The sequence below is a fragment of the Podarcis pityusensis genome (assembly GCF_964106645.2).
Source record: "Podarcis pityusensis genome assembly, chromosome: 1".
NCBI classification, from domain to species: domain Eukaryota; kingdom Metazoa; phylum Chordata; class Lepidosauria; order Squamata; family Lacertidae; genus Podarcis; species Podarcis pityusensis.
In genome coordinates, this window is record NC_138028.1 from 3,159,495 (window position 1) to 3,183,848 (window position 24,354).

Here is a 24,354-nt window from a genome sequence, read left to right on the forward strand (position 1 = left end):
CACTTAAATGTAGAAATATGCAACTTTTTTTTTAGTTCTGCCAAAATAAAAACAAATCATGTTTTTTGTAATACAAGTCTTTCAGTGATCCGAAACAATCCCTTTTAATTTTTATAGCGCCAAATTAAAAGAGCAGCTTCAACAATGGTAATGACGACACAGTGCAATGATACAAAGTAAAGTAAATGAACAACATAACATTTGAAGAACTGAACTGAAAACAATGACGACCATTTACCTCCTGTTACAGAAACAAATCAAGATCCTGCGTAGGCAGCCCAGCTTAATGAATAATTAAAAATAGGGCTGGATGAAGAAACAGGGAGAGCATCCAAGAGCTAAAAGCCCCAAGCAATGTAAAGTAACAGCATATGGAGAAGAGATATACTAATTGAGAGCCTAGTCTACATCTGTGTTAAGAGGCTCAGTAACCTTCAAAAGCCCTTCTTGATGAAAGAGCAGAGATTTAATTTAACTAGGTATTGAATGTTACAGCGCAATCCCATCAAAAAATTCTCCTGCACAAGTTCTTCGTAAAGTAAATGGGCCTTGTGCGAAAGAACTTCCCAGTGGATTGTGCCCTTCCTTGCCTCTGGAAAAAGGCAATGAAGATGAAATCCATTTCTATGCCCAAAATGTAACAAAGGCCCATTTGTGTATAGTGGTGCAGTAATACAGGCAGCGGCAGAAAACACAAGATGGCAAAGTCATCTCCAAGGCATCCCTTAGACCTGCAGCAAAACGCTTTATTGGTGAATTTTAGTGTGTTCCTAGATTTTACAGGACAATCCAATTAGTGGAAACTACTGAATTCTGTCTAACATAATTAACTGCTGAGTGTTTTCCAGAAGTTGACTTTCTGGGATGCAAATGTGTTTCTTCAGGTTACAAGAGAGGAAAGACTTCATTAGGTTAGTCTGCTCTGCTCCATTTCAATTTTGAACATGCTAATTAATGTCGACAGAACTTCTAATTTAATGGCCTGAAGAGTGCTGATGGGTTTTCAAGCAGGTCTTAATTGAGAGTGGGTTCTGGTGAAATCTGTGGGACTGAGAAGAGGGTTACAATCCTGCTCCAACTGAGCACTGTTGAGCCCCAATGCAGATCACTGGGGAACAATTCTTCCATTTAAAATGTGCTAAGTTTTAGCTTCATGGTAGGTACCTGCCACATCCAGGGTATTGATGACTTTTGTTAAAGCAACAGTTGGCACAAAATCTCTTCCTGTAAAATGCAGGCAGTTTCAAAAGCATCCAGCCTAGCTATGGTAGACAAATTAAGCAGAAGTTCTAAAATAGTCTTTGAACTGTGAAAACTAGTTTGGCCGACAGAAAACCCGAAACACATTTCTGCTGTAAAACGTAGAGCTGGGAATAGATCTATGTACAGTCGCTGCTTGTGGGGTGTGCTATTCTCTGTCCCAATGGCAGTGGAACTGCAACGGTTGGGTACAGCCCTGTCCCTCGAGGGCATGCTTACTTTGAAATCAAGTCCATTAAAATGAATAGGATTATCTTCCTGTCAACGCAGTTTACAATCTGGCTATGACACCCTGATCCAAAATAGATTGTGCTGCATACATTACAGAAATGTTTTGAGTTCCCCAAAAACAGTTTTCATGCAAGCACCCAGGGGATTTCCCAACACAGTTGCAACACTCGACGTTCAGGAGACTTGCATGGGTTTTGATGAACAGAGAGCAACTCATGGTATGTATACTGGTTTTAGTATCCACCATGAAAGCAAGCAAGCTGGTTTTTGCCCAGCTGGTGCTGTTGCATTTCTATCCACCTGTTTGAAGGGTGCTTGCGGAGTGTGAAAGGGATGCCCCAAAGGCAAGCCATACAAATTCACCCCTGAAAGTAATTGTGGCAGCACAATTCGTTGTGAAATGTGAGGCTTCTGAGATGGGAGGACACTTCAAATAGTGGGCTGTTGTTTCCCCATCAACGGAGAAGAGATGGGAATGCTGGAGCAAAGGGAAGTTGGAATAAAGGCATTATGAAACCCTGAAGTTGTGACAAGGCCTTGCGCAAGAGCATGTCTCAGAGAGATGAATTAGCCTTCTGCCCACACAGCCTCTTCGCTTTGCCCTTCCGTGGCGCAAGACGTCACAACCAAGAAGTCTCCCTGTTTCAGTCACCGGCTTCAGAACAAGCCAGCATCCTAAACGAAACTTCAAAGTCTGGTTTAAGATCCTCATTCCAAAGCTAGTAACTATATTCTCCCAGTTAAGAATGGGAAATGGGAATTTGATTAGAGACTTCCTGGTTTAATCCTGGTTGTGTGCACAGGCAAAAGGCATGTTCCTATTTCAGTTTAACAAACCTAGAAGTAGCCTGACCACGACCTGCATGTTCCCCTGACTACTCGCAGTAACGGGATTTTGACTTTAATGAACTGCCAGTTTCTTTCTGAAATTCAGCAATGTGCTGAGTGCTCGTCTAAACCCAGGGCTGCCAAGGCACTGCTCTCCAGATGTTGCTACACGGCCACTTGCCTCATTCCTGACCTTTGGCTGGGGCTGATCTGGAGAGCACTGTGTTGGGAACCCCTTCCTGGAGTCCAATCCTTTCAAATCTCCCAAATGGAAGTGAACATTTTTGAGCACATGGGACCGGTGCTTTGTTTCTGCAAGACTTGTGGTTGGGGTTCTGCACTGTCTCTTTCCTGTGCTCTTTGGAGGAAATGCAAAATGTAAAACTTGAGGTTTTTCTCACTGCAGAGCCCGGCTGGGAGCTCAGCACATTAATCCAGTTCATACAACAAAGCATTCTGAAAGGTGACTGCGCAGTGCGTTGTGTGGCTGGTAATGTACTGCACACTTCCATCCCGCATGTCTGTTTCCTTTAGCACAGGAGGAGCCGGCCTGCTCCTGCCCCGGCCTTGGTTGTTCTGTGCTGACTCTGAACGCACACCCTCCCCCCCTCTGGTCTGGCCAGGCTCCTCCCAGTCAAACTGGGCTTGCGGTGTGGACGTGGCTCTTTCCTCCACCCTTGCAAAAGCACGTTCTGACTCACGGCACTCCCTTATCTGCTGTTTCCCAGGGCTTGCCAAGCTGGGGTTGCTGGGGTCAAGCTCCAAACAATGGCCTGGTCCCCCGCCAACTTGGCCCATTGTTTCCATGGATGTGAGCGGAGCTGTTTGTGCGGGGCAGCTTTCTGCATCTGCTGAGAGTTCACTGCCATTTTCTTGTTCACCATCCTCTCCCTTGGGAGTAGCTCCTTCTTGCATTTTACCAAGCTCAAAGCCGTTCTGCTCCAGCGGCTGTGAAAAGAAAGGGGGAGAGCTGTTTGTTACAGTGGTAGGCTAAAGGTAGAGAGAAGTGTTGCTGAAAACGGTCTCAGCCACCAAACAGGAACAACCTGGGCTTCCTCCCAAACAGGTCTCCCTTTTAAGTTCATACCTTCTTGCAATGTTTCCAGTAAACAGGGCTGGAGATTTTTGCAGGCCTGGCAGTGGACCCTGACCTACAAAGCTCTGGGAACGTGCTCAGAGGCAAAGTTGCAAGAGTTCTGCCAGGTGGCTGCCCACTGTGTGCTCCTCACAGGAAGGATGATTCTGGCTGGGTTATGCAAGATGCCTTGCGCTTATCACAGAGCCGTAGTTACCCAATGCCTTGGGGCCATCTGGATCATGCACATTTCAGAGAAGGAGTCATGGTTTCAGCTGAGGAGACTCAATGTGTATGTCATAAGTGGTGCACTAATTGGTTTTATTCTGATTACATGGTGTACTTGGACTTTTGACAAGGAACCTCAGCAAAGACACATCAGTAAGCTCATGGAATAATTGGAGAGGTCCTCTTGCAGATCAGGAATTGGTTAAGTATCAGGGATAATGAAACAAAAGGAGATTGTGAAGACCAAACTGGGTGAATGGGTGGTAAAATGACAAGTGCAATTCAGTGCAAACAAGTGCAAAAGGTTTTGAGCCTCAACACCTTGTTGCTGAGGAGGACTGCATCTAAATCGTCCAAGGACCCTCTTTGACAGTGCCCACAAGCAGCCAATGATTGGCAGCCCAGGTCCCTTTGTCAACATTCCTCCAATTGTTCCTATACAGCAGGACGGGCCACGTTTTCTGCTGTTCAGAAGACTTTAGACCAGCTCTCATTTTCACTGGCAAATAAAGCAATCCTCTAGGATACAGAATAAGACACAAACTCTTGCGGTGGCTGGCAAAGTAGCCTGGAGATGAACAGCAGGTGGTTGCCAACCTCAATATTCTTGGCCTTGTGCAATCTAGGACACCAAGGTGGTCTGTGCCACGGTGCTGGCTGCAAATGTTAATGGAAAAAGCTCTTCTGCTCCAGTGCAGGACTGAGAAAAATGAGAGCACAGATAAGGGAAAACGCACCACATAGATACCAACCAAGAGGTCTGGTGTAGGCTGGAATTGCCATCCAAGCGATATCAAGCTCTGCTCTCCTTTCAATAATTAAATGTAGAAAATCAAATATTGATATTCATTGCAGTTGGCAAGTTTCCAACAGCTAACAAACAACAGGTGCCAGACCCAAGGTAGAAATGCAAGGCAGCCTCTGAGGCTTTAAATGGAAGCTGTAAGTTGACAACACATACAAAGTGTGAGACACTTTTATTTTACAGTAGGGGAAGCAGAAACAACCCCAGAGTCCGTAAGGAGAGCTGGGCTACAAATACAGATGTCTGCTCTTATCTTTCATTTCATTGTGTGCAGGCAATTAAAGAGAGTGCCCCTCGCAACCCACCCCCAGGAGCAAAGTCCAGACTGTGGCCTTGAACTTTCAGAGTCTGATCCAAGATGCAGGCTGGCTGAGGCACATGATTATTGAAATAATATTTGCATATGCAGCATGTGGAGCCACACCGTGTTCGGTCTATTTCAGGAAGAGATTACAACTCATCTGCTGCCACTTTTAATCATTTATTATTTGGGATATGCTATAATTTTACAAATTGCGAAGTTCTTGTAATGATTCTGCAGATTAAGTTGGGAGGAGGGGAGGGGAGTGACATCCTAGAAACCCTCATTCTGTGATGGGAATCTGACCGTTTGTTACAGCAGGCTATTTGAGAAACCGCCACACAGGACCAAGTAATTCTTAAATTCTTAAAATTTCAAGAGACTCTAAATATTAGGTGTCAGTCCAGCCAGCTGCCTCTGTTTATATTTGAATTTGGATTTCTATTCCTTCCAAGATGACAAGTCTTCATGCTCTCCAAAAGGGCTTTAAAATCACAAAGCTTACAAGATCCGCAATAAGATGAGAAAAATCTGACTTCCGACATGCAGTTAAGCTCCTCTCCAAATGCAGTGGAACAGTGTGGTCTGTTCTGGGAGCATGTTCGTGGCCATCAGGAACATTCTTGCTTATCCTAAATCTCTCTCTGCAGTTTAAATTCAATGTCGCTTGTCCTGCATTGAGTTGAAGCCAAATTCTGGCTGATCTGCAGATTTTTGCACAAGCATGGCAATCTCATTGAAACACAGAACATTCCCAGCACACGCATGCCAGGGTGGGGAGCTTAATACAAGTGGAATAGCAAGTTGCCATGTTTGCTGAACATTTCATTTGGAAGTTTTCAGAATCAATGAGCGCCCGTAACGCACAGGTAAAAATATCCTTACAAGCAGCAAGGTGTTGGGCAAATGGAACTGGAGACAGTTAAGACAGTGACTGGTTACTCCAGTGTTGTTCATGGATGATAAGGCAGGCCTGCTGAAGAATGCCTTACCTTTAATCTGATCTGACTTTTGCCCTCCGAGACATCCAACACTTCAATTAATGGCTGATGTTCCATCTCAGACGGGCTGGAACGGGACATCCTCGAAAGACTGTCCAGAAACTCATCCACATTGTCTTCAGTGACAAACCACCTTTCCTGAAGGGGAGAAACAAGTGCAAGGATTAAACTTTCCCTTTGGTTACAAAACACCAGCCCTTAGGCACCCCAAAGCTGCCGTAATCCCCGATCTCTGATTCTCCTTAAAGCTGGCATTCTTAAATAACGGCTGAAACCTTCAGCTGTGGCACCCTCAATCAGAAAGTCACACACAACCAAATGGATCAGCAACAAAGTGTAGATTTTATTGTGGGCTGGCAGACTTCGTGCTAGTCAACAAAATAATGCTTTCCTTAAGGTATTTCTATCCCTTTTCAAGCAGTCTACTTATACTAAAAACCAGAATCCAGCTGCCTAATTTTCTAGCAGATCCTTTGGCCAAGCCTTTCATGGTGAGCTGCTGCACGCTTGCAGGTGATAATGCTTTTTCCATATGCTGGCAAATGGCACAAGGGCAGGCCAGACCGGGTTGGTTTTGTTTTCTTTTTCTTTGATTAAAGCCTTTTTGCCAAGGCCCTTCTTCCTTGTGAGCATCTGTCTGAGGGATGCCATGGAACTCCAACAAAAGAAAAGTCTTTCTTGGCAGTGACACCTGAACTCTCAAATGCCCTTGCCACACAGCCTTTAGCAATGACAAACCTAGACAGCATCTTAAAAAACAGAAACATCACCTTGTCAACAAAGGTCCGTATAGTTAAAGCCATGGTTTTCCCAGCAGTGATGTATGGAAGCGAGAGCTGGACCATAAAGAAGGGTGATCGCCAAAGAATTGATGCTTTTGAATTATGGTGCTGGAATGAGACTCTGGAGAGTCCCATGGACTGCAAGAAGATCCAACCGATCCATTCTGAAGGAAATCAGCCCTGAGTGCTCACTGGAAGGACAGATCCTGAAGCTGAGGCTCCAAGACTTTGGCCACCTCATGAGAAGAGAAGACTCCCTGGAAAAGACCCTGATGTTGGGAAAGATGGAGGGCACAAGGAGAAGGGGACGACAGAGGACGAGATGGTGGGACAGTGTTCTCGAAGCTACCAACATGAGTCTGACCAAACTGCGGGAGGCAGTGGAAGACAGGAGTGCCTGGCGTGCTCTGGTCCAGGTGGTCACGAAGTGTCAGACACGACTGAATGACTAAACAACAACAACAACAACACACACAGCCTTGCTTCCCTGGCACCCTCATCAGAGTCCTTTCGGCACCAGGCTAAGGTGTTTTTGCTCACAGAAGCATTTTAACCTTGTGTAGTACATTTTAATGATTAACCATTTTATCTGTTGTTTCATTATTGTGCTTATGCTGTATACACCCAACCGGTCTGAAGGTCAGGATGAAGATTCAATATATACAGTAACAGGCCAATTCTATGTTAGGCTGCAGACATTATTTTAAGGCCTTTGAGCAAGAATCCAAATGCAAAAGTGCTGCATTACTCAACCCCAAAAGACATTCACCAATGAGAGAGAAACAGAGGCTATGCAGATTTGTCAACCTTTTTTTCTGGCAAAGCGCCAGCGCCTTGTACAACTGTGCGGCGAGGAGAAATTCAACAGGTGAAGCTTTTTACACATGGGGTAAATGAACTGGACCATGTGGCAATAAAATCTTCAGCCAGTGAATTTTTGCTTGTCATACAGTTGAAAAAAAAAAGTAGAGCAGATCCCCTATGAGGAAATGTTGCAGCATTTGGGACTTTTCGGTTTAGAGAAACGGCAAGTACAAAGGCAACGGTGCCCAAAGCTGTTTTCTGGATTGCAGGTACATGCGTGCTTTGTCCTGGAGCCGCCATTTCCTCAATCTCAGGGGACAGCTGGGAGAAGCCTCTGAAGAGCTCCAGCTAGAAGAAAATACCAAATGGAATGGATGCCCCAAGGAGCTCTTTGGATCTGGCCTTTAAAGCTAAAGTAAAATGTCCAGGTTCACTGATGAAGCAAACTGCCCAGTAGGGAATTTCACTTTCGTTATTTTTGCCCATGTTCCCTGTCTGCACATCACGGAAAGAGATGGCTCCGCATGCTGTCCTGGTTCACACCTAATGCTGAACTGTAGTTTAATAATAACAATAACAGTTTTATTATCTATACCCTGCCAATCTTCCCTGCCCTCTCCTCTACCAGGACAACCAAGAGGAGGAAATCAGAAGTGATTGCTTCCATCTGAAGATAACCATAGTGACTCAGGTCCAAAGCTAGGGGAAACTGTGATGAATGTTAACTATATTTCAGAGAACAAGCCGCCTTCAAAATGCAGTGTATTAACTATAGTTAACACTAATAATGGTCCTCAGTTTGGACAAAATAAGTAATTACAGTTGGCTGAAAACAGAAGCAAGACCTTCCCATTTCCTTGTGGCTTTTCCAGAGGCGCCAGAGGCTCCCCCAGACTCATTCTCATAACCTTACATCACTGTCGCCACTGTTTCAGAGTTAACAAAACCCACACATGCGCCTTGGAACATGTCACTCTCAAGAAGCTTCACATATATTAAGATACATTTTTATTTTATAACATTCATAGGATGACTTTATGAACTCATTCACTGTGGCTTACAGCCTTATAAAAATACAACTTTCGACAGGAATAAGATAAATAAAAAACTTCTAATAGAACCACATGTTAAGAAAACCTGCAATAATAAATACATGTCCAGCCCAGAAATAGCACACAAATCCATCAACCAACAGAAGGCCAATGGCAAGATGGAATATCACTCATAGGTAAGTCACTGAACCCAACTGGGCATATTGAGAATATTGCACAAAACCACAATAACACTGTATGTCTAGGACTTAACACTATATGTCAGCACTATGTCACGTTGTTCATTGGGCATTAAATAAAATCAACTAATAAAGCACATTTTGGGTTCACAGTAGTCTTTGGAGCAATTGCCAATGGTAAGAAATAAAGCTAACAGATCCATTTTTGCCCCCTTATCAATAATACCCAGTGCTAAGTTATTAGAATTGAAAGTTTCTCTCCAGCACACTGCAGGCGTTTTAAAAGTAGGTCATGCGCTGGATCTAAATTAAGTTAAGGTGCCTTTATGGTGAATTCAGGAAACAGGTTCAAAAGAAACTCAGATCTCAGAGCCTCTCTGCCTTTTTGCAAATCCTGCTGCAGAGGAGATCAGCTAAAGTCTGAGTCTCTACGGCAATGGAAGATGAAAGCCACAAAGGGGGGAGTCTCCTATGTATAAGGTATTAGCAATGGCCAGAATTAAGACATCTCCAGAAAGGCTTTCAGCAGCTTAATCAAGAGGTTAATAACTTTGGTGACACAAGTTTCCCATACCAGGAAGGCGGCAAATGAAACTTAAATATTAATGGCTTCTAGAAAATGATGGTGCTTTTTATCAGCGATTAAATCAGTAACAATTTTGATGGATAGATTTTTATTTTATTTTCAAAACGTATTCTCTATTCTTTATTCTAGTTTCTGTGATGTATCAAGGCGGCAAAATGGCTTGAAATGGCCCTGGGTTTATTTCCTCCTGTCATTCCCATTTTCGAATACCATGTTACAATAAATATTCTAATCCCAGTTCTACATTTGTCACGCCTCTGCTTTGACAAATAATGCTTAGATAAATAGAAACTTCCAAAACAAAGGTCAACAACGGCACCAAAGCAAACATCCATAAACCACTGAAAATTAGTACGTAACAGCATGTGGGGGCTCCTTTCTTTACTTTTAGCATTGCTTTGTTTACGCAAATTTTTCAAAACACTGTTTTGCATCTTACAATGTTTTTGAATAGTTTTATGTGCTAATGGGGTATACTTTTAGGGAGTTGTTTGCTGGCTGCTCTGAGCATTTTCAAACAGAAAGGCAGGATAAAAAGAGCTTTGAAATAAACTGAACAAATAAAATCTGGTGACAAATGTGGACTTAATTTCATCAGATATTTATAAAGGATAGGAAATGGAAGAACTGACTACTTTGCTCCACATTAGGGAGGACACTAGCTAGACAAATATGTTTATTTTGGGGAAAGGGCATGGCATTCAGAGAGGTGTGGTTTTTGCTTTGTGATTGTCTAAGAGTTGGTCCTTGTTACACTAATTTGCTGTAGAAAAAAGAAGAGGGGGAAAGAACTGCTTAATACAGGTCTGCGTGAAACCTTTATAAGTTGTGCATAATTGCCCCCATCCCAGTGTTGCTAAAGAGAGAGCTGTCTATTTATGCCTTCTCTCTGCTTCCTGTTCCTTAACCATTTACAGTGGTACCTCGCAAGACGAATGCCTCGCAAGACAAAAAACTCACTAGACGAAAGGGTTTTTTGTTTTTTGAGCTGCTTCGCAAGACGATTTTCCCTATGGGCTTGCTTCGCAAGACGAAAACGTCTTGCAAGTTTGTTTCCTTTTTCTTAACACCGTTAATATAGTGGCGACTTGACTTCAAGGAGCAACTCATAGAACGCGGTGTGGTAGCCTTTTTTGAGGTTTTTAAAGGCTTTGGTGATTTTTGAAGCTTTTCCAAAACTTTCCCGACGCCGTGCTTCGCAAGACGACAAAACTCGCGGAACGAATTAATTTCGTCTTGTGAGGCACCACTGTACTTACTTTTAAGAGGACCTCTCCTCTGATCTCACGACAGCTAAGCTTACTCAGGAGTCTAATGCTCCTGTCTATCTGAAGTATAGACTAGCCTAGAGCAAAGCTACCACCAAATACTTCCATCCTAGCAACCCACTGCAAATCCATTCAGATGACTAAAGCTGATTTGGGTAACTGGGCATTAAAATGGAATTAACACTGTGGACATAGTTTTATGGGGAAAGTGTGTACAGTATTGTTAACTAAGGGGGATTTATTGCTTACACCCTGGCTTCCAAAATGGCTTGGAACCCATTTGCCTATTACATCATTGCTGAAATACAGAGAGATGGAAGGAACATCTTTTTTTAATCAATCTGAATATCTTCTAGTTGGCATTCTAAAGGTTTGGTTTGCATAAGATCCTGGATGGTTCAGTTGGTAACAGCCTGGTGCTGATAATGTCAAGATTGCAAGTCTGCTTCTCCGTATGGGACAGCTGCATATTCCTGCATTGCAGGGGGTTGGACTAGATGACCCTCAGGGTCCCTTCCAACACTTCAGTTCTGTGATTCTATGGTTGTACCCTGATGTGTGAGCCTCCTTCAGTTCCAGCTGGAAGAGTAAACACACAGGAATTCCTCCCAGGTGAAGAAGAGTGAGATACGGTCTCGGGTCTGTTAGTGCCACCATGTGTAAGCGAAAAGGAATCCTGCTTTAAAACATTTATGTAGGTTTCCTACTCACAGCACTAAAAACCAACCCCTGCTTCTTGGGGAGAACATACAGAGCGAGGAACTCCACTGCCTATCTGCTGGTGGTGACGACGAGAACAACAATTTCCCCCCTCTGAAAAGCAAACCGCATTTCACCAAGGCAATCCCCTTAAACGTCCATGTGCCAAAACCAATTCTAGTTGGCATTTCTCCACTCATTTGGAAAACATCAAGAACTGGCAATTTTCCACCCAAGGACCCCAAGTGGAGATGGAGATAAATAAATTTTTAAAAAGTCATGGCCTGCAAAAACTTACACAAGATAAACAAACAGCCCTGAATTATAAAATATCACAACAGGAAATTGAAAGTGCCATTCAGAACATGCAGTTGGGCAAATCCCCAGGCCCAGATGGACTTACCTCCAAATATTATAAGACATTGAAGGAATATTTGGTTCAACCATTAATGGAGGTATGTAACCAAATTATGGAAGGGAAGGGGGCACCAGAATCGTGGAAAGAGGCATTCATCACCTTGATACCAAAATTGGAATCTGAAAAGACTCAACTTAAGAATTATCGTCCCATCTCACTCCTAAACGTGGATTACAAAATTTTTGCTGATATTTTGGCAAATAGACTGAAAAAAGTTTTAAAAGAAGTAATTCATAAAGACCAAGCAGGCTTTCTCCCTGGCAGGCATTTGTCTGATAACACCAGGAATATTGTTGATGTTTTGGAGTTACTGCAGACAAATTTGAATACGAAAGCAGCTTTGATTTTTATAGATGCGGAGAAGGCCTTTGATAATATATCTTGGAAGTTTATGAAGAAAAATTTGGAAGGGATGGGAGTGGGAAGGGCGTTCCAAAATGGTATTGAAGCAATCTATTCAGAGCAAAAAGCTAAATTGATAGTAAATAATGTGGTGACAGAGGAGTTTAAAATTGAAAAAGGAACACGACAGGGGTGCCCCTTATCACCCTTGTTATTTATCTCTGTCCTGGAGGTGCTGCTTAACTTGATCAGGAAGGATCAGCAGGTGGAAGGAATACAGGTCGGAGGAAAACAATATAAACTGAAGGCTTTTGCAGACGATTTGGTTTTGACATTACAGGAGCCAGAATCTAGCACAAAAAGAGCTTTAGAACTAATTTCTGAGTTTGGTCGGGTGGCGGGATTTAGGTTAAACAAACAAAAAACTAAGGTCTTGGTAAAAAATTTGACACCTTCAGAAATAGATGGGTTTCAAAAGGAAACAGAATTAAATGTGGTTAAAAAAGTGAAATACCTGGGGGTTAACTTGACCGGGAAAAATTTGAACCTATTTAAAGACAATTATGTAAAATGTTGGACCGAAATCAAAAAGGACCTAGAAATTTGGTCAAGATTGAAACTTTCCTTGTTGGGAAGAATTGCTGCCGTTAAGATGAATGTATTGCCAAGAATGCTGTTTCTGTTTCAGGCCCTGCAGATCGTGGACAGAGTGGAGTGTTTTGGAAAGTGGCAGAGGGACATTATGAAGTTTGTCTGGCAGGGCAAAAAGCCCAGAATAAAATTTAAAATATTAACAGATGCAAAGGAAAGAGGGGGATTTGCCCTGCCGGACTTAAGGTTGTATTATGAAGCTGCATCCTTCTGCTGGATGAAAGATTGGTTTTTGCTAGAAAACACTGATGTCCTAGATCTGGAAGGGTTTAACAATGCTTTTGGATGGCATGCATATCTGTGGTACGACAAGGTGAAGTCTCACAAGATGTTTAAAAACCATATTGTCAGAAAATCTTTGTTCATTGTCTGGACTAAATACAAGGACTTAATGGAAAATAAAACTCCGAGGTGGTTATCACCGATGGAGGCTAAGGCCACAAAAATACTTAATATGGGGGGTGGATGGGCAAAATATTGTGAAATAATAGAAAGAGAAGGTGACACTTGGAGGTTGCAGAGTTTTGAAAAATTGAAAGGAAAGGTGCGAGACTGGTTGCATTATGCCCAAATTTTAGAGATATTTAAAAAAGACAAAAAAATCGGCTTCCAGGTGGAAAAATCAGAATTAGAGTTGGAATTACTTGAACCTAAGACGAAAGTGCTCTCAAGAATGTATAACTTGTTGCTTAAATGGAATACCCAAGATGAGATGGTTAAATCAGCCATGATTAAATGGGCACAAGACATTGGATACAACATTATGTTTGAAGACTGGGAAAGGTTATGGACCACCGGTATGAAATTTACGGCATGTAGTGCCTTAAAAGAAAACATTATGAAAATGATATATAGGTGGTACATGACCCCAGTCAAACTCGCAAAGATATACCATTTGTCAGACAATAAATGTTGGAAATGTAAAGAGGCTGAAGGAACATTCTTTCACCTCTGGTGGACATGTCCGAGAGTGAAGGCCTTTTGGGAAATGATTTATAACGAGTTGAAAAAGGTATTTAGGTATACCTTTAATAAGAAACCAGAAGCCTTCCTCCTGGGCATTGTGGGCCAGAGAGTGTTAAAGAAAGATAGAACTTTCTTTTTATATGCAACTACAGCAGCAAGAATCCTTATAGCTAAATATTGGAAGGCACAGGAGCTACCCACACTGGAAGAGTGGCACACGCAACTGATGGACTACATGGAATTAGCCGAAATGACGGGCAGAATCCGAGACCTGGGAGAAGAGGCAGTAGAAGAAGACTGGAAAAAATTTAAGGACTATCTACAAAAACATTATAAGCTATATGAAAGTTGAGAATTTGCTAAGTTTTGAGGAAAACACGCTTCAGTATTGAGAATTGAAAATGATTGAAATTAAGTCATAACGGTGAAAAGTTTTAATTTAGAATATATAAACAGATGAAAGTACAAAAACATACGAAACAAGGTATTAATTTGCTGTATAATATTCTTTTATTGTAAAGAATGCAGGGATGGAAGATTTGGGGAAGTCCAGTTGAATATGAAAAAAGATGTGGAAAAGTGAATTTTCTTTTTTTCTAACTTTTTCTTTTTCTGTAAAACTGCTTTTGTTGTGTAAATTGATGATGGATTTTGACTCTGGAAAATAAGCAATAAAAAATATTATTAAAAAAAAAAAAAAAAGAACTGGCAATTTTCCGCTGCTGCCAGCAAAACATGAAACTAACTGCTCAGTTTTGGAAAGGAACAACTAGGCAAACATGTAATCTGTAGATTGACAGAAACAAAGGATCTGAGAAGAACCCTAGCGCCACAGAAAAATGCCAAGGCATGGGGAAACCCAAGAGATTCCACAGTAACATGTGCGCCATTTTAGAACATGCAAGATACAAGTAAATGAGTATAAAACTATTTATGTGCTTATTGCTAATGGTATCAGCTTGGAAATACTAGAAACCACAACTGTATGTTACTCACAAAAGTGTGGTGTTAGGAGAAAAGTTTTTCTTTTCTGTGGATTATATTTTACATAAAGTAGATTAGCACAAACTTTTATTTTAGTCTGTATTTCTTAGCTGATGTGCAGTCATTATTATTGTATCATACAGTAATGCAGGAGGCAGCGAATTACAAGAGCAGGCGCAGGCAAAAATCACGATGCAGGAGAAACCGTGAAGCCAGCCAGTGCCTCTACCTAGCACCATCCTTATTTCAGACATTGTCATACATTGGTATATTGTGATGCTGGAAACCAGATATCGCCCAGCCCTGGCTTATACACTCTGCCTCCACAGTCATGGGGACATTTGAAGCTTCCACTTCCATTTTCTATTCACCATAGTTTAGTGTTAGGTCCAAACACAAAATGTAATTAATCTTATTTATGGTTTACTGAAACAAGTCAGCTTCATAAACCATGTTTTGAATTGGGTTTGTTTGATTAAACCAGACGTCATCAACCTTTTAAACCTGTTGTGAGCACCAAATATGAACAGCAACCAATGACAGAGCTCAATCTATCCTATTGACTAGCACAAGAGAATGCTTCTTTCAAGTTGAATTTCAGTGGGTGGAGGAGACCCTGTAGGCACAAGGGAAGGTCTCTGTGGGTGCTGGTGAACAGAAACAGAAACAGAAGAAGAAGAAGAGGAGGAGGATTTTGGATTTGATATCCCGCTTTATAACTACTCTAAGGAGTCTCAAAGCGCATAACATTCTCCTTTCCTTCCTCCCCCACAACAAACATAAGAGGACCCTCCTGGATCAGGCCAATGATCCATGTAGTCCACCTTCCTGTTCTCACAGTGTCCAACCAGATGCATATGAGAAGCCTGAAATCAGTTTCTTGTAGGACAATAGTTCCCAACTGGAGGTCCGCAGAACCCAGAGGGTCTACATAACCCACCCAGGGGGGTCTGTGGCACTATTCACATAAAATAACCTACCATAGAGATATCAACATTTTCAGAAGTAGGGGCTCCATGGCTTGCCTTTTGAAAAACAGGGGGTCTGCACTACTAAGCTAATTGGGAACCACTGTTGTGGGGAGTAGAATCCCTTCCCTTCTTGACTCATACACATATCAACACATGATTAGCACAAGAATTATGGAATGAAGAGACAACAATCCAGACTAATTTTCCCCAGAGTCATTCTAATATTGAGCAAATTGTTCCCAACTGTGCATTAAATAATTAGTGTTATTAATCCTTTCTTGGCATTCATTTCAACTACCTCCAGTTTGTTCTTCAACCACAGTCGGCAGCTATTGGACAAGATTTACAGTGTTCGGGATCTAATGGTGCTGACTAGGGCTGATGGTAACTGTAGTTCAAACTAGGTTGGGGGAAGGATGACTTATAAAGCCACCAATATATTCTTAAGCACACCTCTATCAGTTAACCAGCTGCTACAATGTCAGTGTATAACCTGAAAATATTTATTTTTTTCTAAGCATTCTCCTATGAAAGTATTTTCAGTTGCTAGCTGGAGGTCAAGCAAGAACTAATTCCACTGGCTAATTCCAAAAGAATCTAGATATGCGGGAAGGCTAGAAATAGGAAAACTAGAGCTGCTGTTAAAATTGTTTATACTGTAACAAGAAGGTATCTGGTTTCTTGGACCAAGACGTGGGTAATCTTGAATCTCTCTCCATGAGAATGTCACTAAATAAACCCGTTTTTCTCATTCTAAACAGTGCATCTTTGCCTTAAGGCTTCATGTCTGGAATTTATGCTTTCCTGCATGCCTATTTCTTATATCTCTCTATCTTCCCTGGAGAAAAAAATGGCCAGTTGTTGTCCATACTGCAGGGGTATCACTGCAACCAGGCCCCATCCATGGGCTGTGGAAGGCAAAGACCCATGAGCACAGCTGAGCCACCGCTGGCAGTACTGATCTTGCTCACTGGGACACACCTTCAGCCTCCGGTGTCAGCTGTTCTGTATGATGGAAAACTTATTTGCTTTTGCTGTACTACTTGGCTGAAAAATCTGACGAAATGAAACCAGTCACCTGCAACTGAACCTTCTTCCATTCGTAGTCCTCACACCCAGCCAGCGGCAATGCCTGACATAAGGAGTTAATGGTTTCTGCAAAGCATTAGATTAATGACCTTTCACCAGCCTCTGAGAGAAATGCCACAGTTATTTTTTACCTCCTTGCCATCAATGATCCATACTGAATGAGATAATATAATTTTAAAATTTTTAATCGAAAGGGCATTTGATCTGTTAAAACCCTATTTAACAAACTGCTGGCCTTTAAGGAACTTCAGAACGAAAGGTCACATTACCTCTCTCAGAGATGCAACCCTTGCAGGAATAGCAGTGGGGAAAGTCCAACCGTATCAAGGGCTCAGTCTCTTTCTTTAAAAACTGCCGTGGTTTTCCAATCCGAGGGTGTGCATTTAAGATGGGAGCAGAAGGTGAACACAACTAGCACTCCAGCACAAGACAAGATCCTCCACAAAGTGGCAGATTGAACTCCAGAACAGGAGGGAAATTACTCAAGGCCACAACTGAAACACCTGAGAAAGGATAAAGATGTCTCTGTTGCCAGGAGACAGAAGCCCAAACACCATCCCCAAAAAGTAACACGCTGCAGAGCACCCTCATCTGGTTCTAGAACCAGAGCAAAATCACAGGGGAGTTTGGTGATGGTTTACAGGTCACTATATACTTATAAGCTCTTCTTCCACATGTTTCTGTTTAACAGAAGAGAGCCAGTGTGGTGTAGTGGTTAAGAGCGGTAGACTCGTAATCTGGTGAACCGGGTTCGCATCTCCGCTCCTCCACATGCAGCTGCTGGCTGACCTTGGGCTGGCTAGTCACACTTCTCTGAAGTCTCTCAGCCCCACTCACCTCACAGAGTGTTTGTTGTGGGGGAGGAAGGGAAAGGAGAATGTTAGCCGCTTTGAGACTCCTTTGGGTAATGATAAAGCGGGATATCAAATAAAACAAAAACAAAAAACAGCAGGGGCTTGATTTGATCAGTTTACTCTCAACTAAACCAAAAGCAAGCAGCAGCTAGTCTGGATTGCGCCCCACTTTAAAGTTGAGTTTTGCACCCTGAACCTGGATGTTCAGAAGCTGGCTGTGGGCAAAAGTGTCTTTGCACAACTTTGCTTGGTGCGCTGGGTGCATCTGTTCCTAGAAAAGTCAGATCTGGGCCAGGATACCTCACGACCTGCATTGCAGCTGAACTAGCTTTTGTTTGAAAGCTTCAGCTGGCACAGTATGCTGTGGCCAGACTGCTGACTGGAGCCAGTTATCAGGAACGTGTGGCTCCACTATTACAAGGGTTTCACTGGAAGTCGGCCCACATCCAGACCCAAATCGAAGTGCTGGTTAGGACTTTAAACTTCTGTTTCAGGAGTGGCAAAGCTTTCTAGCCCAGCAGACCAAGCCTGACAGGTGAAAAGATCCTGCAAAACACCCCTATATAAAGTACAGAGCTTATTTTAGTCATCGCTAGTATACAGGACTCAGTAGCTTCAATATGTCATTTGTACTGGCATATAATTAATATTTATGTGAGTTTGAATAATTAATTATATGTCAATGCAAATGATATTTTGAAGCTACTGAGTCCTGACATACACAGGTTCTGCCTTGCCAAAATGCAACCGTAGCTCTAATAGTATCTCATGTTGATGAGAGCTGACTCAATGCTCCAATTAAGTGGTAAAAAAAATGTGTGTGTTTTCTTCAACAGGGAAAAATGTATAGCCCCAGTGTCAGCAAGAAGACCAAACCTAGATCCTCTCTTTCCTCCCCTCTGCAATTTTAATATGAGGGTTTTTTTCCCCATGCAAAGAAACATTCTAGGCAACAGAACTCCAGAGAATCACTCTACAGATTCATGAGCATTCGGTCTGGAATGTTTATTCACAAAGGTGGAAGCTATAACAAGAAATGCTGTCTTCAAGGAGAAGAACTGCAAATTAAGCTAGTTTGAGTATTGAAACAGAGAGGAAGCATACTTTACTTTGCCTCTTCAGTTTCTAAACAAACATGATGACGAAACTGCAAATGGCCACACATTTGTTTACTAAACAGGTGTCAGAAGGAGGATGACAGTTTCAGCCCCCTGCTGACATCAAATAGGAGAAACTTTATAGCATATTACACACCGGTAAGTAGCAAAGCAGAAAAGCAATGACAAACCTAGACAGAATCTTAAAAAGCAGAGACATCACCTTGCCAACAAAGGTCTGTATAGTTCAAGCTATGGTTTTCCCAGTAGTGATGTATGGAAGTGAGAGTTGGACCATAAATAGAAGGCTGATCGCCGAAGAATTGATGCTTTTGAATTCTGGAGCTGGAGGAGACTCTTGAGGGTCCCATGGACTGCAAGAAGATCCAACCTCTCCATTCTGAAGGAAATCAGCCGTGAGTGCTGACTGGAAGGACAGATCCTGAAGCTGAGGCTCCAAGACTTTGGCCACCTCATGAGAAGAGAAGACTCCCTGGAAAAGACCCTGATGTTGGGAAAGATGGAGGGCACAAGGAGAAGGGGACAAAAGGACGAGATGGCTGGACAGTGTTCTTGAAGCTACCAACATGAGTTTGACCAAACTGTGGGAGGCAGTGGAAGACAGGAGTGCCTGGCGTGCTCTGATCCATGGGGTCACGAAGAGGCAGACACGACTAAACGACTAAACAACAAAACTAAACAAGTAGCTAAGCAAGTTCAGTGGACAAGTTCTACTGTGTAGGGTTAGGCACACACTATTCACTTCAGTACTATGAGTTCCTTGTGTTTTGACAGCGCCTTCTCCAGTTCAGCCCAAAGGAGGTCAGGTGCAATCTTGAGGCAAAGCCCTGAACAGTTTGGGACTTAGGTTCCTGAATGACTTTTTCTCGCTCTCTCATACAAGCCTACTCAACTACTGCCAACCATCCTCAGAGGTCCTTCTCAAGCCTTCGGAGGCAAGGAGAATGGGAAGAGAGCAGTGGGTTGCCATACTAAAAGGGTGTACGTAACAGTCACTACTTACTATGGAGGTTATTTTCTTTTCATCACTGTGGTAGGGAAGGAAAATGTTCCCAACACCCCAATAGCTATGGGCAATAAGAAAACAACCACAGCACTTCAACTTAACATCACATGCATCTAGTTGGCCTTCAGGTAAAGGACTAACTGGGGCCTCACTTGCTTTAATAATAATAATATTAATAATAATAATAATAATAATAAATTATTACAGTGGTGCCTCGCAAGACGAAATTAATTCGTTCCGCAAGTTTTTTCTTCTTGCGAGTTTTTCGTCTTGCGATGCACAGTTTCCCATAGGAATGCATTGAAAATCAATTAATGCGTTCCTAGGGAAACCGCTTGCCAGGCTGGCGGTGCGGAGAAGGGCTTTTCTCCCCACCGCAAGCCTTCAGGACAGGTACGGGAACAGAGGGGAAGGCGCGCAGCGCTTTCCCTCTGTTCCCGGGGCTTGCGTGGGAGGAGGGTTTTTCCTCCCCACCGCCAACATTCAGAACAGCATTCTGAATGTTGGCGGTGGGAAGGAAAACCCTCCTCCCACCCCAAGTCTTCAGGAAAGCCATCCGATGCCGGGCGGCGGGAGAAGGTGTCCCCCCCCCCCCGCCCGGCATCGGAGCTTCGTTCCGATGCCGGGCGGGGGGAGGAGGCGTCCCCCCCCCGCCCGGCATCGGAGCTTCGTTCCGATGCCGGGCGGCGGGAGGAGGCATTTCCCCCCCCCCCGCCCGGCATCGGAGCTTCGTTCTGATGCCGGGCGGGGGGGGAGGAGGCGTTCCCCCCCCCGCCCGGCATCGGAGCTTCGTTCCGATGCCGGGCGGGGGGGAGGAGGCGTTCCCCCCCCGCCCGGCATCGGAGCTTCGTTCCGATGCCGGGCGGGGGGAGGAGGTCCGAGGACAGTGGGGAAGACGCGCTGCGCTTCCCCGCTGTCCCGGAGATTTCCCTATGGGCTTTCGTCTTGCGAAGCAAGCCCATAGGGAAATTCGTTTTGCGAAGCGCCTCCAAAACGGAAAACCCTTTCGTCTAGCGGGTTTTCCGTCTTGCGAGGCGTTCGTCTTGCGGGGTACCACTGTATTTCTACCCGCCCATCTGGCTGGGTTTCCCCAGCCACTCTGGGTGGCTTCCGAACTGAACATTAAAAACAATACAGCATTGGACATTAAAAACTTCCCTAAACAGGGCCGCTTTCAGTTGTCTTTTAAAAGTAAAATAGTTGTTTATTGCCTTGACATCTGCTGGGAAGGCATTCCACAGGGCAGGCACCACCACCGAGAAGGCCCTCTGCCTCATTCCCTGTAACCTCACTTCTGGCAGCGAGGGAACCACCAGAAGGCCCTCAGCGCTGGACCTCAGTGTCCGGGCAGAACGATGGGGGTGGAGACGCTCCTTCAGGTATACAGGACCGAGGCCGTTTATGGCTTTAAAGGGCTTTACTACTCCCACAAATCCTAAGAATGGAAGAACCACCTTGCTGGATCAGGTCAAAGACTCATCGAGTCCAGCATCCTGCTGTGCACAGTGGTCAACAAGATGCCTCAGGGAAGCCCAGCAGCAAAACATGAGCACAACAGCACTCCTTATCACTGCCTTGGCAATGGGCATAAGAAATAGCCTTATACTCCACTTATTTGTCTAGTCTCCTATTAATGCTATCCAAATTGTTGGCCATCCATTCCATCGTTTAACTATGCACTGTGTGAACCCAGACGCCTTTCTGTTGCTCACACATTTAGCAAGGAGCCTTGTGGGGAAAGTTTTGGAGACCCACATTCAAATTCTGCTCAGCCATGAGGGTCACTGGTGATGTGGGGCCTATCACATTATTAGTCTCAGCATAACTTCAAAGTGTAGCTGTGAGAATGTATGGGATAACAAGTGAGTCCACAATGCCCCAAGTAGAAGAGCAGAATAAAAACGAAATAAGGGCCTGAAAAATATACCCTTGATTCTGCTACACCCTGAGGGTGAGAGTAATATGAAATGTAGTTTTACCTGCAAGGAATCACCATTTGGGCCAAAATACATCTTTCTCCAAAGTCCAGTGGTCTCGAGAGACTTGGTGAGGGAAATAACAGCATTATCGGGGGACACATCAAGTCCAAACTCAGGGGGACTCAGTCTATTTTCTGGAGGAAACTGCAAGAGGAATGTATAAGAAGCAAAGTCTTTGCTGGCAAAACTAACTCTGTAGCAATTTGTTCCTACTTCCCCCCTGAGGCTCTGGGGAACAATGCCTGGCACCTGTAAGATCAGCCTCAGAGAGTTTTCATCCTGAGTGCATTGGAAAGGGGGACAGTGGGCAGCTGGGCTTGCAGGGGGCACTGGAGAGTCAAGGCAGCTAGTAGGGCTTTTGGCAGAATCTGGATCAACGGTGGGGCCCTCCGTGGGCGGCAGAGGAGAACCAGAGGTTATGTTTGCAGGACCCAGAGAGGCAGGTGCAGAAATCTGCACGACGCTAGTGGTACTGGGGCACGCTGGTGGCGCAGGAAGCTCGCTTCTTGTCGAGGGCATCGGATCCTCATCTACACTAGAGCAGTCCAGACCCGACAGGGTTGCCACGGAATGGTCCGGGCCGTCACGGCGGGACACACGTGGAGGAGCCAGGATGCCACCGGGGCACGGCGAGGGCACCACGTCGCTGGTGACATGGGTGTTTTCGTTCAGATCCATGTCGGCGCAGAGCAGCCCCTGACTTACTCCCGCAACAGGGCCTCGTAGCTCCACGATGCTGTCCACGCACGGGTCTTCACGCGGCGCAGCAGGCAAACCCGCGGCGCGACCAGTGCCGGCGCACGTCGGGACGGTCGGACGCGTGTCAGCCGCCGGGTCGCTTTCCGCGGGATCCTCCGGGCTGCTGGCCCCGGGGCTCCGAAGATCGTCGGAATCGTTGTGACCCGGACACGTGGAGAGGCCAGGCTCGGGAGCGGCCGGAGCGCTTTCCGCGGCGCACCCCGGCCTCGCCTCCACGTGGGCGGCGAGGGGCGTTTGCTCCGCGTCGCTCGCGGCCTGGATCGGGGCGCAGCCCGGCTGCGGTTCAGCCGAGCCTCCGGTTTCCGAAGGCGGCGGCGGCGGCTCCTCCTCTTCCTCCTCCCTTCCTTCTTCTTCCTCCTCCTCCTCCTCCGGCCGGCCTTGCTCGCCGCCGCCGGGGCTCCCCTGCTCTTGCCCGGTCGGCGGCAGGACGGGCAGCACGACCACCAGCTGCCTCTTGGCCTTGTTGAAGGTGGCCTTGCCGGCGGCCTCGTCCACGGCGTAGGGCAGCGGCAGGCGCAGGCTGTAGGCGGCGGGGCGCCGCGACTCCAGCCGCAGCTCCCGCCCGCGGACCTCCAGCTCCGCCTGGGCGGCCGAGCCGAGGCAGGGCAGCTCCACCGTCACCACCAGCTCGCGGGGCACCGGGCTGGGCGCCGAGTCGCGGCAGCAGCGGTAGTCCTGCAGGTCCACGTAGGAGCGCTGCCGGAGGCTCCAGCGCGGCGTGGTGGCTGCCGGGGCCGGTTCGGGCGCCGGCCTCGGGGGCTCGGCCGGGCGAGGCGGGTAGGCGTAGGGCGTGGGGAAGGGCGGCAGCGGCGACGAGCGGCTCTCTGCCTCCCCGGTTCCCGCCGGGGCGGCCCCGGGCAGCGGCGTCCGGAGCAGCGTGGCCTGCGGGACTCCCTTGTACTTGATGCCCCGCAGCGGCACGGCGTTGGCGCGGTCCAGGCCGGGCGAGAAGTGGCTCTCCAGCGCCTCCAGGGCCGTGTCGCTCACCAGGCGGCGGAAGCGGGCCGAGCGGGCGGCCAGGCGGAGCGCGTCCGGGTGGAAGAGCACGTCGTAGACCAGGCGCGGCGGGCCGCGAGGCTCCCCGGGCCTCCGCCGGCTGCCCAGCTCCTCCCGGGCCGGCGCCAGGCAGTGCGGCAGCGTCCAGCGGCTGCCCCCGGGCTCCGGCCGCGCCTCGGGCCTGGCCACCAGCGCGTTGCCGCACACGTTGACGTAGCAGCGGCGGGAGCCGGCCTGGCTGGTCCGCAGCACCCAGCCGGGCTGCGGGTGCAGGAAGCGCGCCTCGACGCCCCGCTGCCGCTCCAGGGCCGACACCTCCGCCTCGTACACGGCCCGCTGCGCCGGGTCGCTCAGCTCGGCCGCGTAGTCGGCGAACAGCTTGCGGAAGCCTTCGTCCTGGAAGGCCTGGCTCAGCCGCTCCACCTCGTCCCCCGTCAGCTCCAGGGCTTCCAGGCTCGAGCGGACCGCCATGCCGGCCCTCGGAAAGCCACCGGGGAAGGAGGAGGACGGCCGTTGCTATGGAAGCCACCCTAACAAGATGGCGGCGGCGAGGCCCGTCGCTATGGAGACGGGGGCCGGCAAAATGGCGGAGGCCGCCGTTGCTATAGAAATGACCCCGGCGGGATGGCGGAGGCCGCCGTTGCTATAGAAACGACCCCGGCAAAATGGCGGCGAGGCCAGTCGCCATGGAGACGGGGGCCGCCAAAATGGCGGATGCCGCCGTTGCTATAGAAACGACCCCGGCAAAATGGCGGCGGAGAGGCCCGTCGCCGTGGAGACGGCGGCAAGCAAAATGGCGGGCTCCGCTCGGCCGCGATGGCGGAGGCCGCAGTCGCTGTAGAAGCGTTCCTAACGTAAGTGCCAGGTACTTTCGCAACGCCCAATGAGATATTTGGGGGTGACGCGCACCCCGCAAGTGTCTCTTGTGTCTGTCGAAGCGGCCCGGAGGTTCCTGCCGCTTCGTCCTGGAAGGGTTAACCGCGCAAATGGAGCTGCCGGTCCTAGAGCGGAAAGTGTGACCGAGAGGAGCTTCCGTTCCCCGTCTCGCTGTCCTTCCTGGCGGAGGCGCTGGAGGCGGGGAACTGGGGAGGATCTGCCAGATCGTAGGAGCCAAGTCCTGAG

The 24,354-nt window shown here is 46.4% G+C and overlaps 1 protein-coding gene and 1 long non-coding RNA gene across 2 annotated transcripts; one reads left to right on the forward strand and one right to left on the reverse strand.

Annotated features, from left to right (window-relative positions):
- Window positions 1-79: 79 nt before the first annotated feature.
- On the reverse strand, window positions 80-23,909 carry DNAAF2 (dynein axonemal assembly factor 2). The gene is made up of 3 exons (XM_081016307.1): window positions 21,478-23,909; window positions 5,721-5,867; window positions 80-3,267 (listed from the first exon to the last, which is right to left on the reverse strand). The coding sequence occupies exons 1-3, from the start codon at window positions 23,701-23,703 to the stop codon at window positions 2,749-2,751; spliced, it is 2,892 nt and encodes a 963-aa protein (XP_080872433.1). The 5' UTR covers window positions 23,704-23,909; the 3' UTR covers window positions 80-2,748.
- LOC308470696 lies at window positions 8,287-9,372 on the forward strand. The gene is made up of 2 exons (XR_013982566.1): window positions 8,287-8,723; window positions 9,262-9,372. It is a non-coding gene; the product is annotated as an uncharacterized lncRNA (long non-coding RNA).
- Window positions 23,910-24,354: the final 445 nt, after the last annotated feature.

Coding starts and splice junctions, on each gene's coding strand:
- DNAAF2 (XM_081016307.1), bottom strand. CDS start 23,703: ATGGCGGTCCGCTCGAGCCTGGAAGCCCTGGAGCTGACGGGGGACGAG. Junction 5,868..21,477: donor CAAATGGTGATTCCTTGCAG/GTAAAACTACAT, acceptor TCTCCCCTTCAG/GAAAGGTGGTTTGTCACTGA. Junction 3,268..5,720: donor AAAGTCAGATCAGATTAAAG/GTAAGGCATTCT, acceptor TTCTTTTCACAG/CCGCTGGAGCAGAACGGCTT.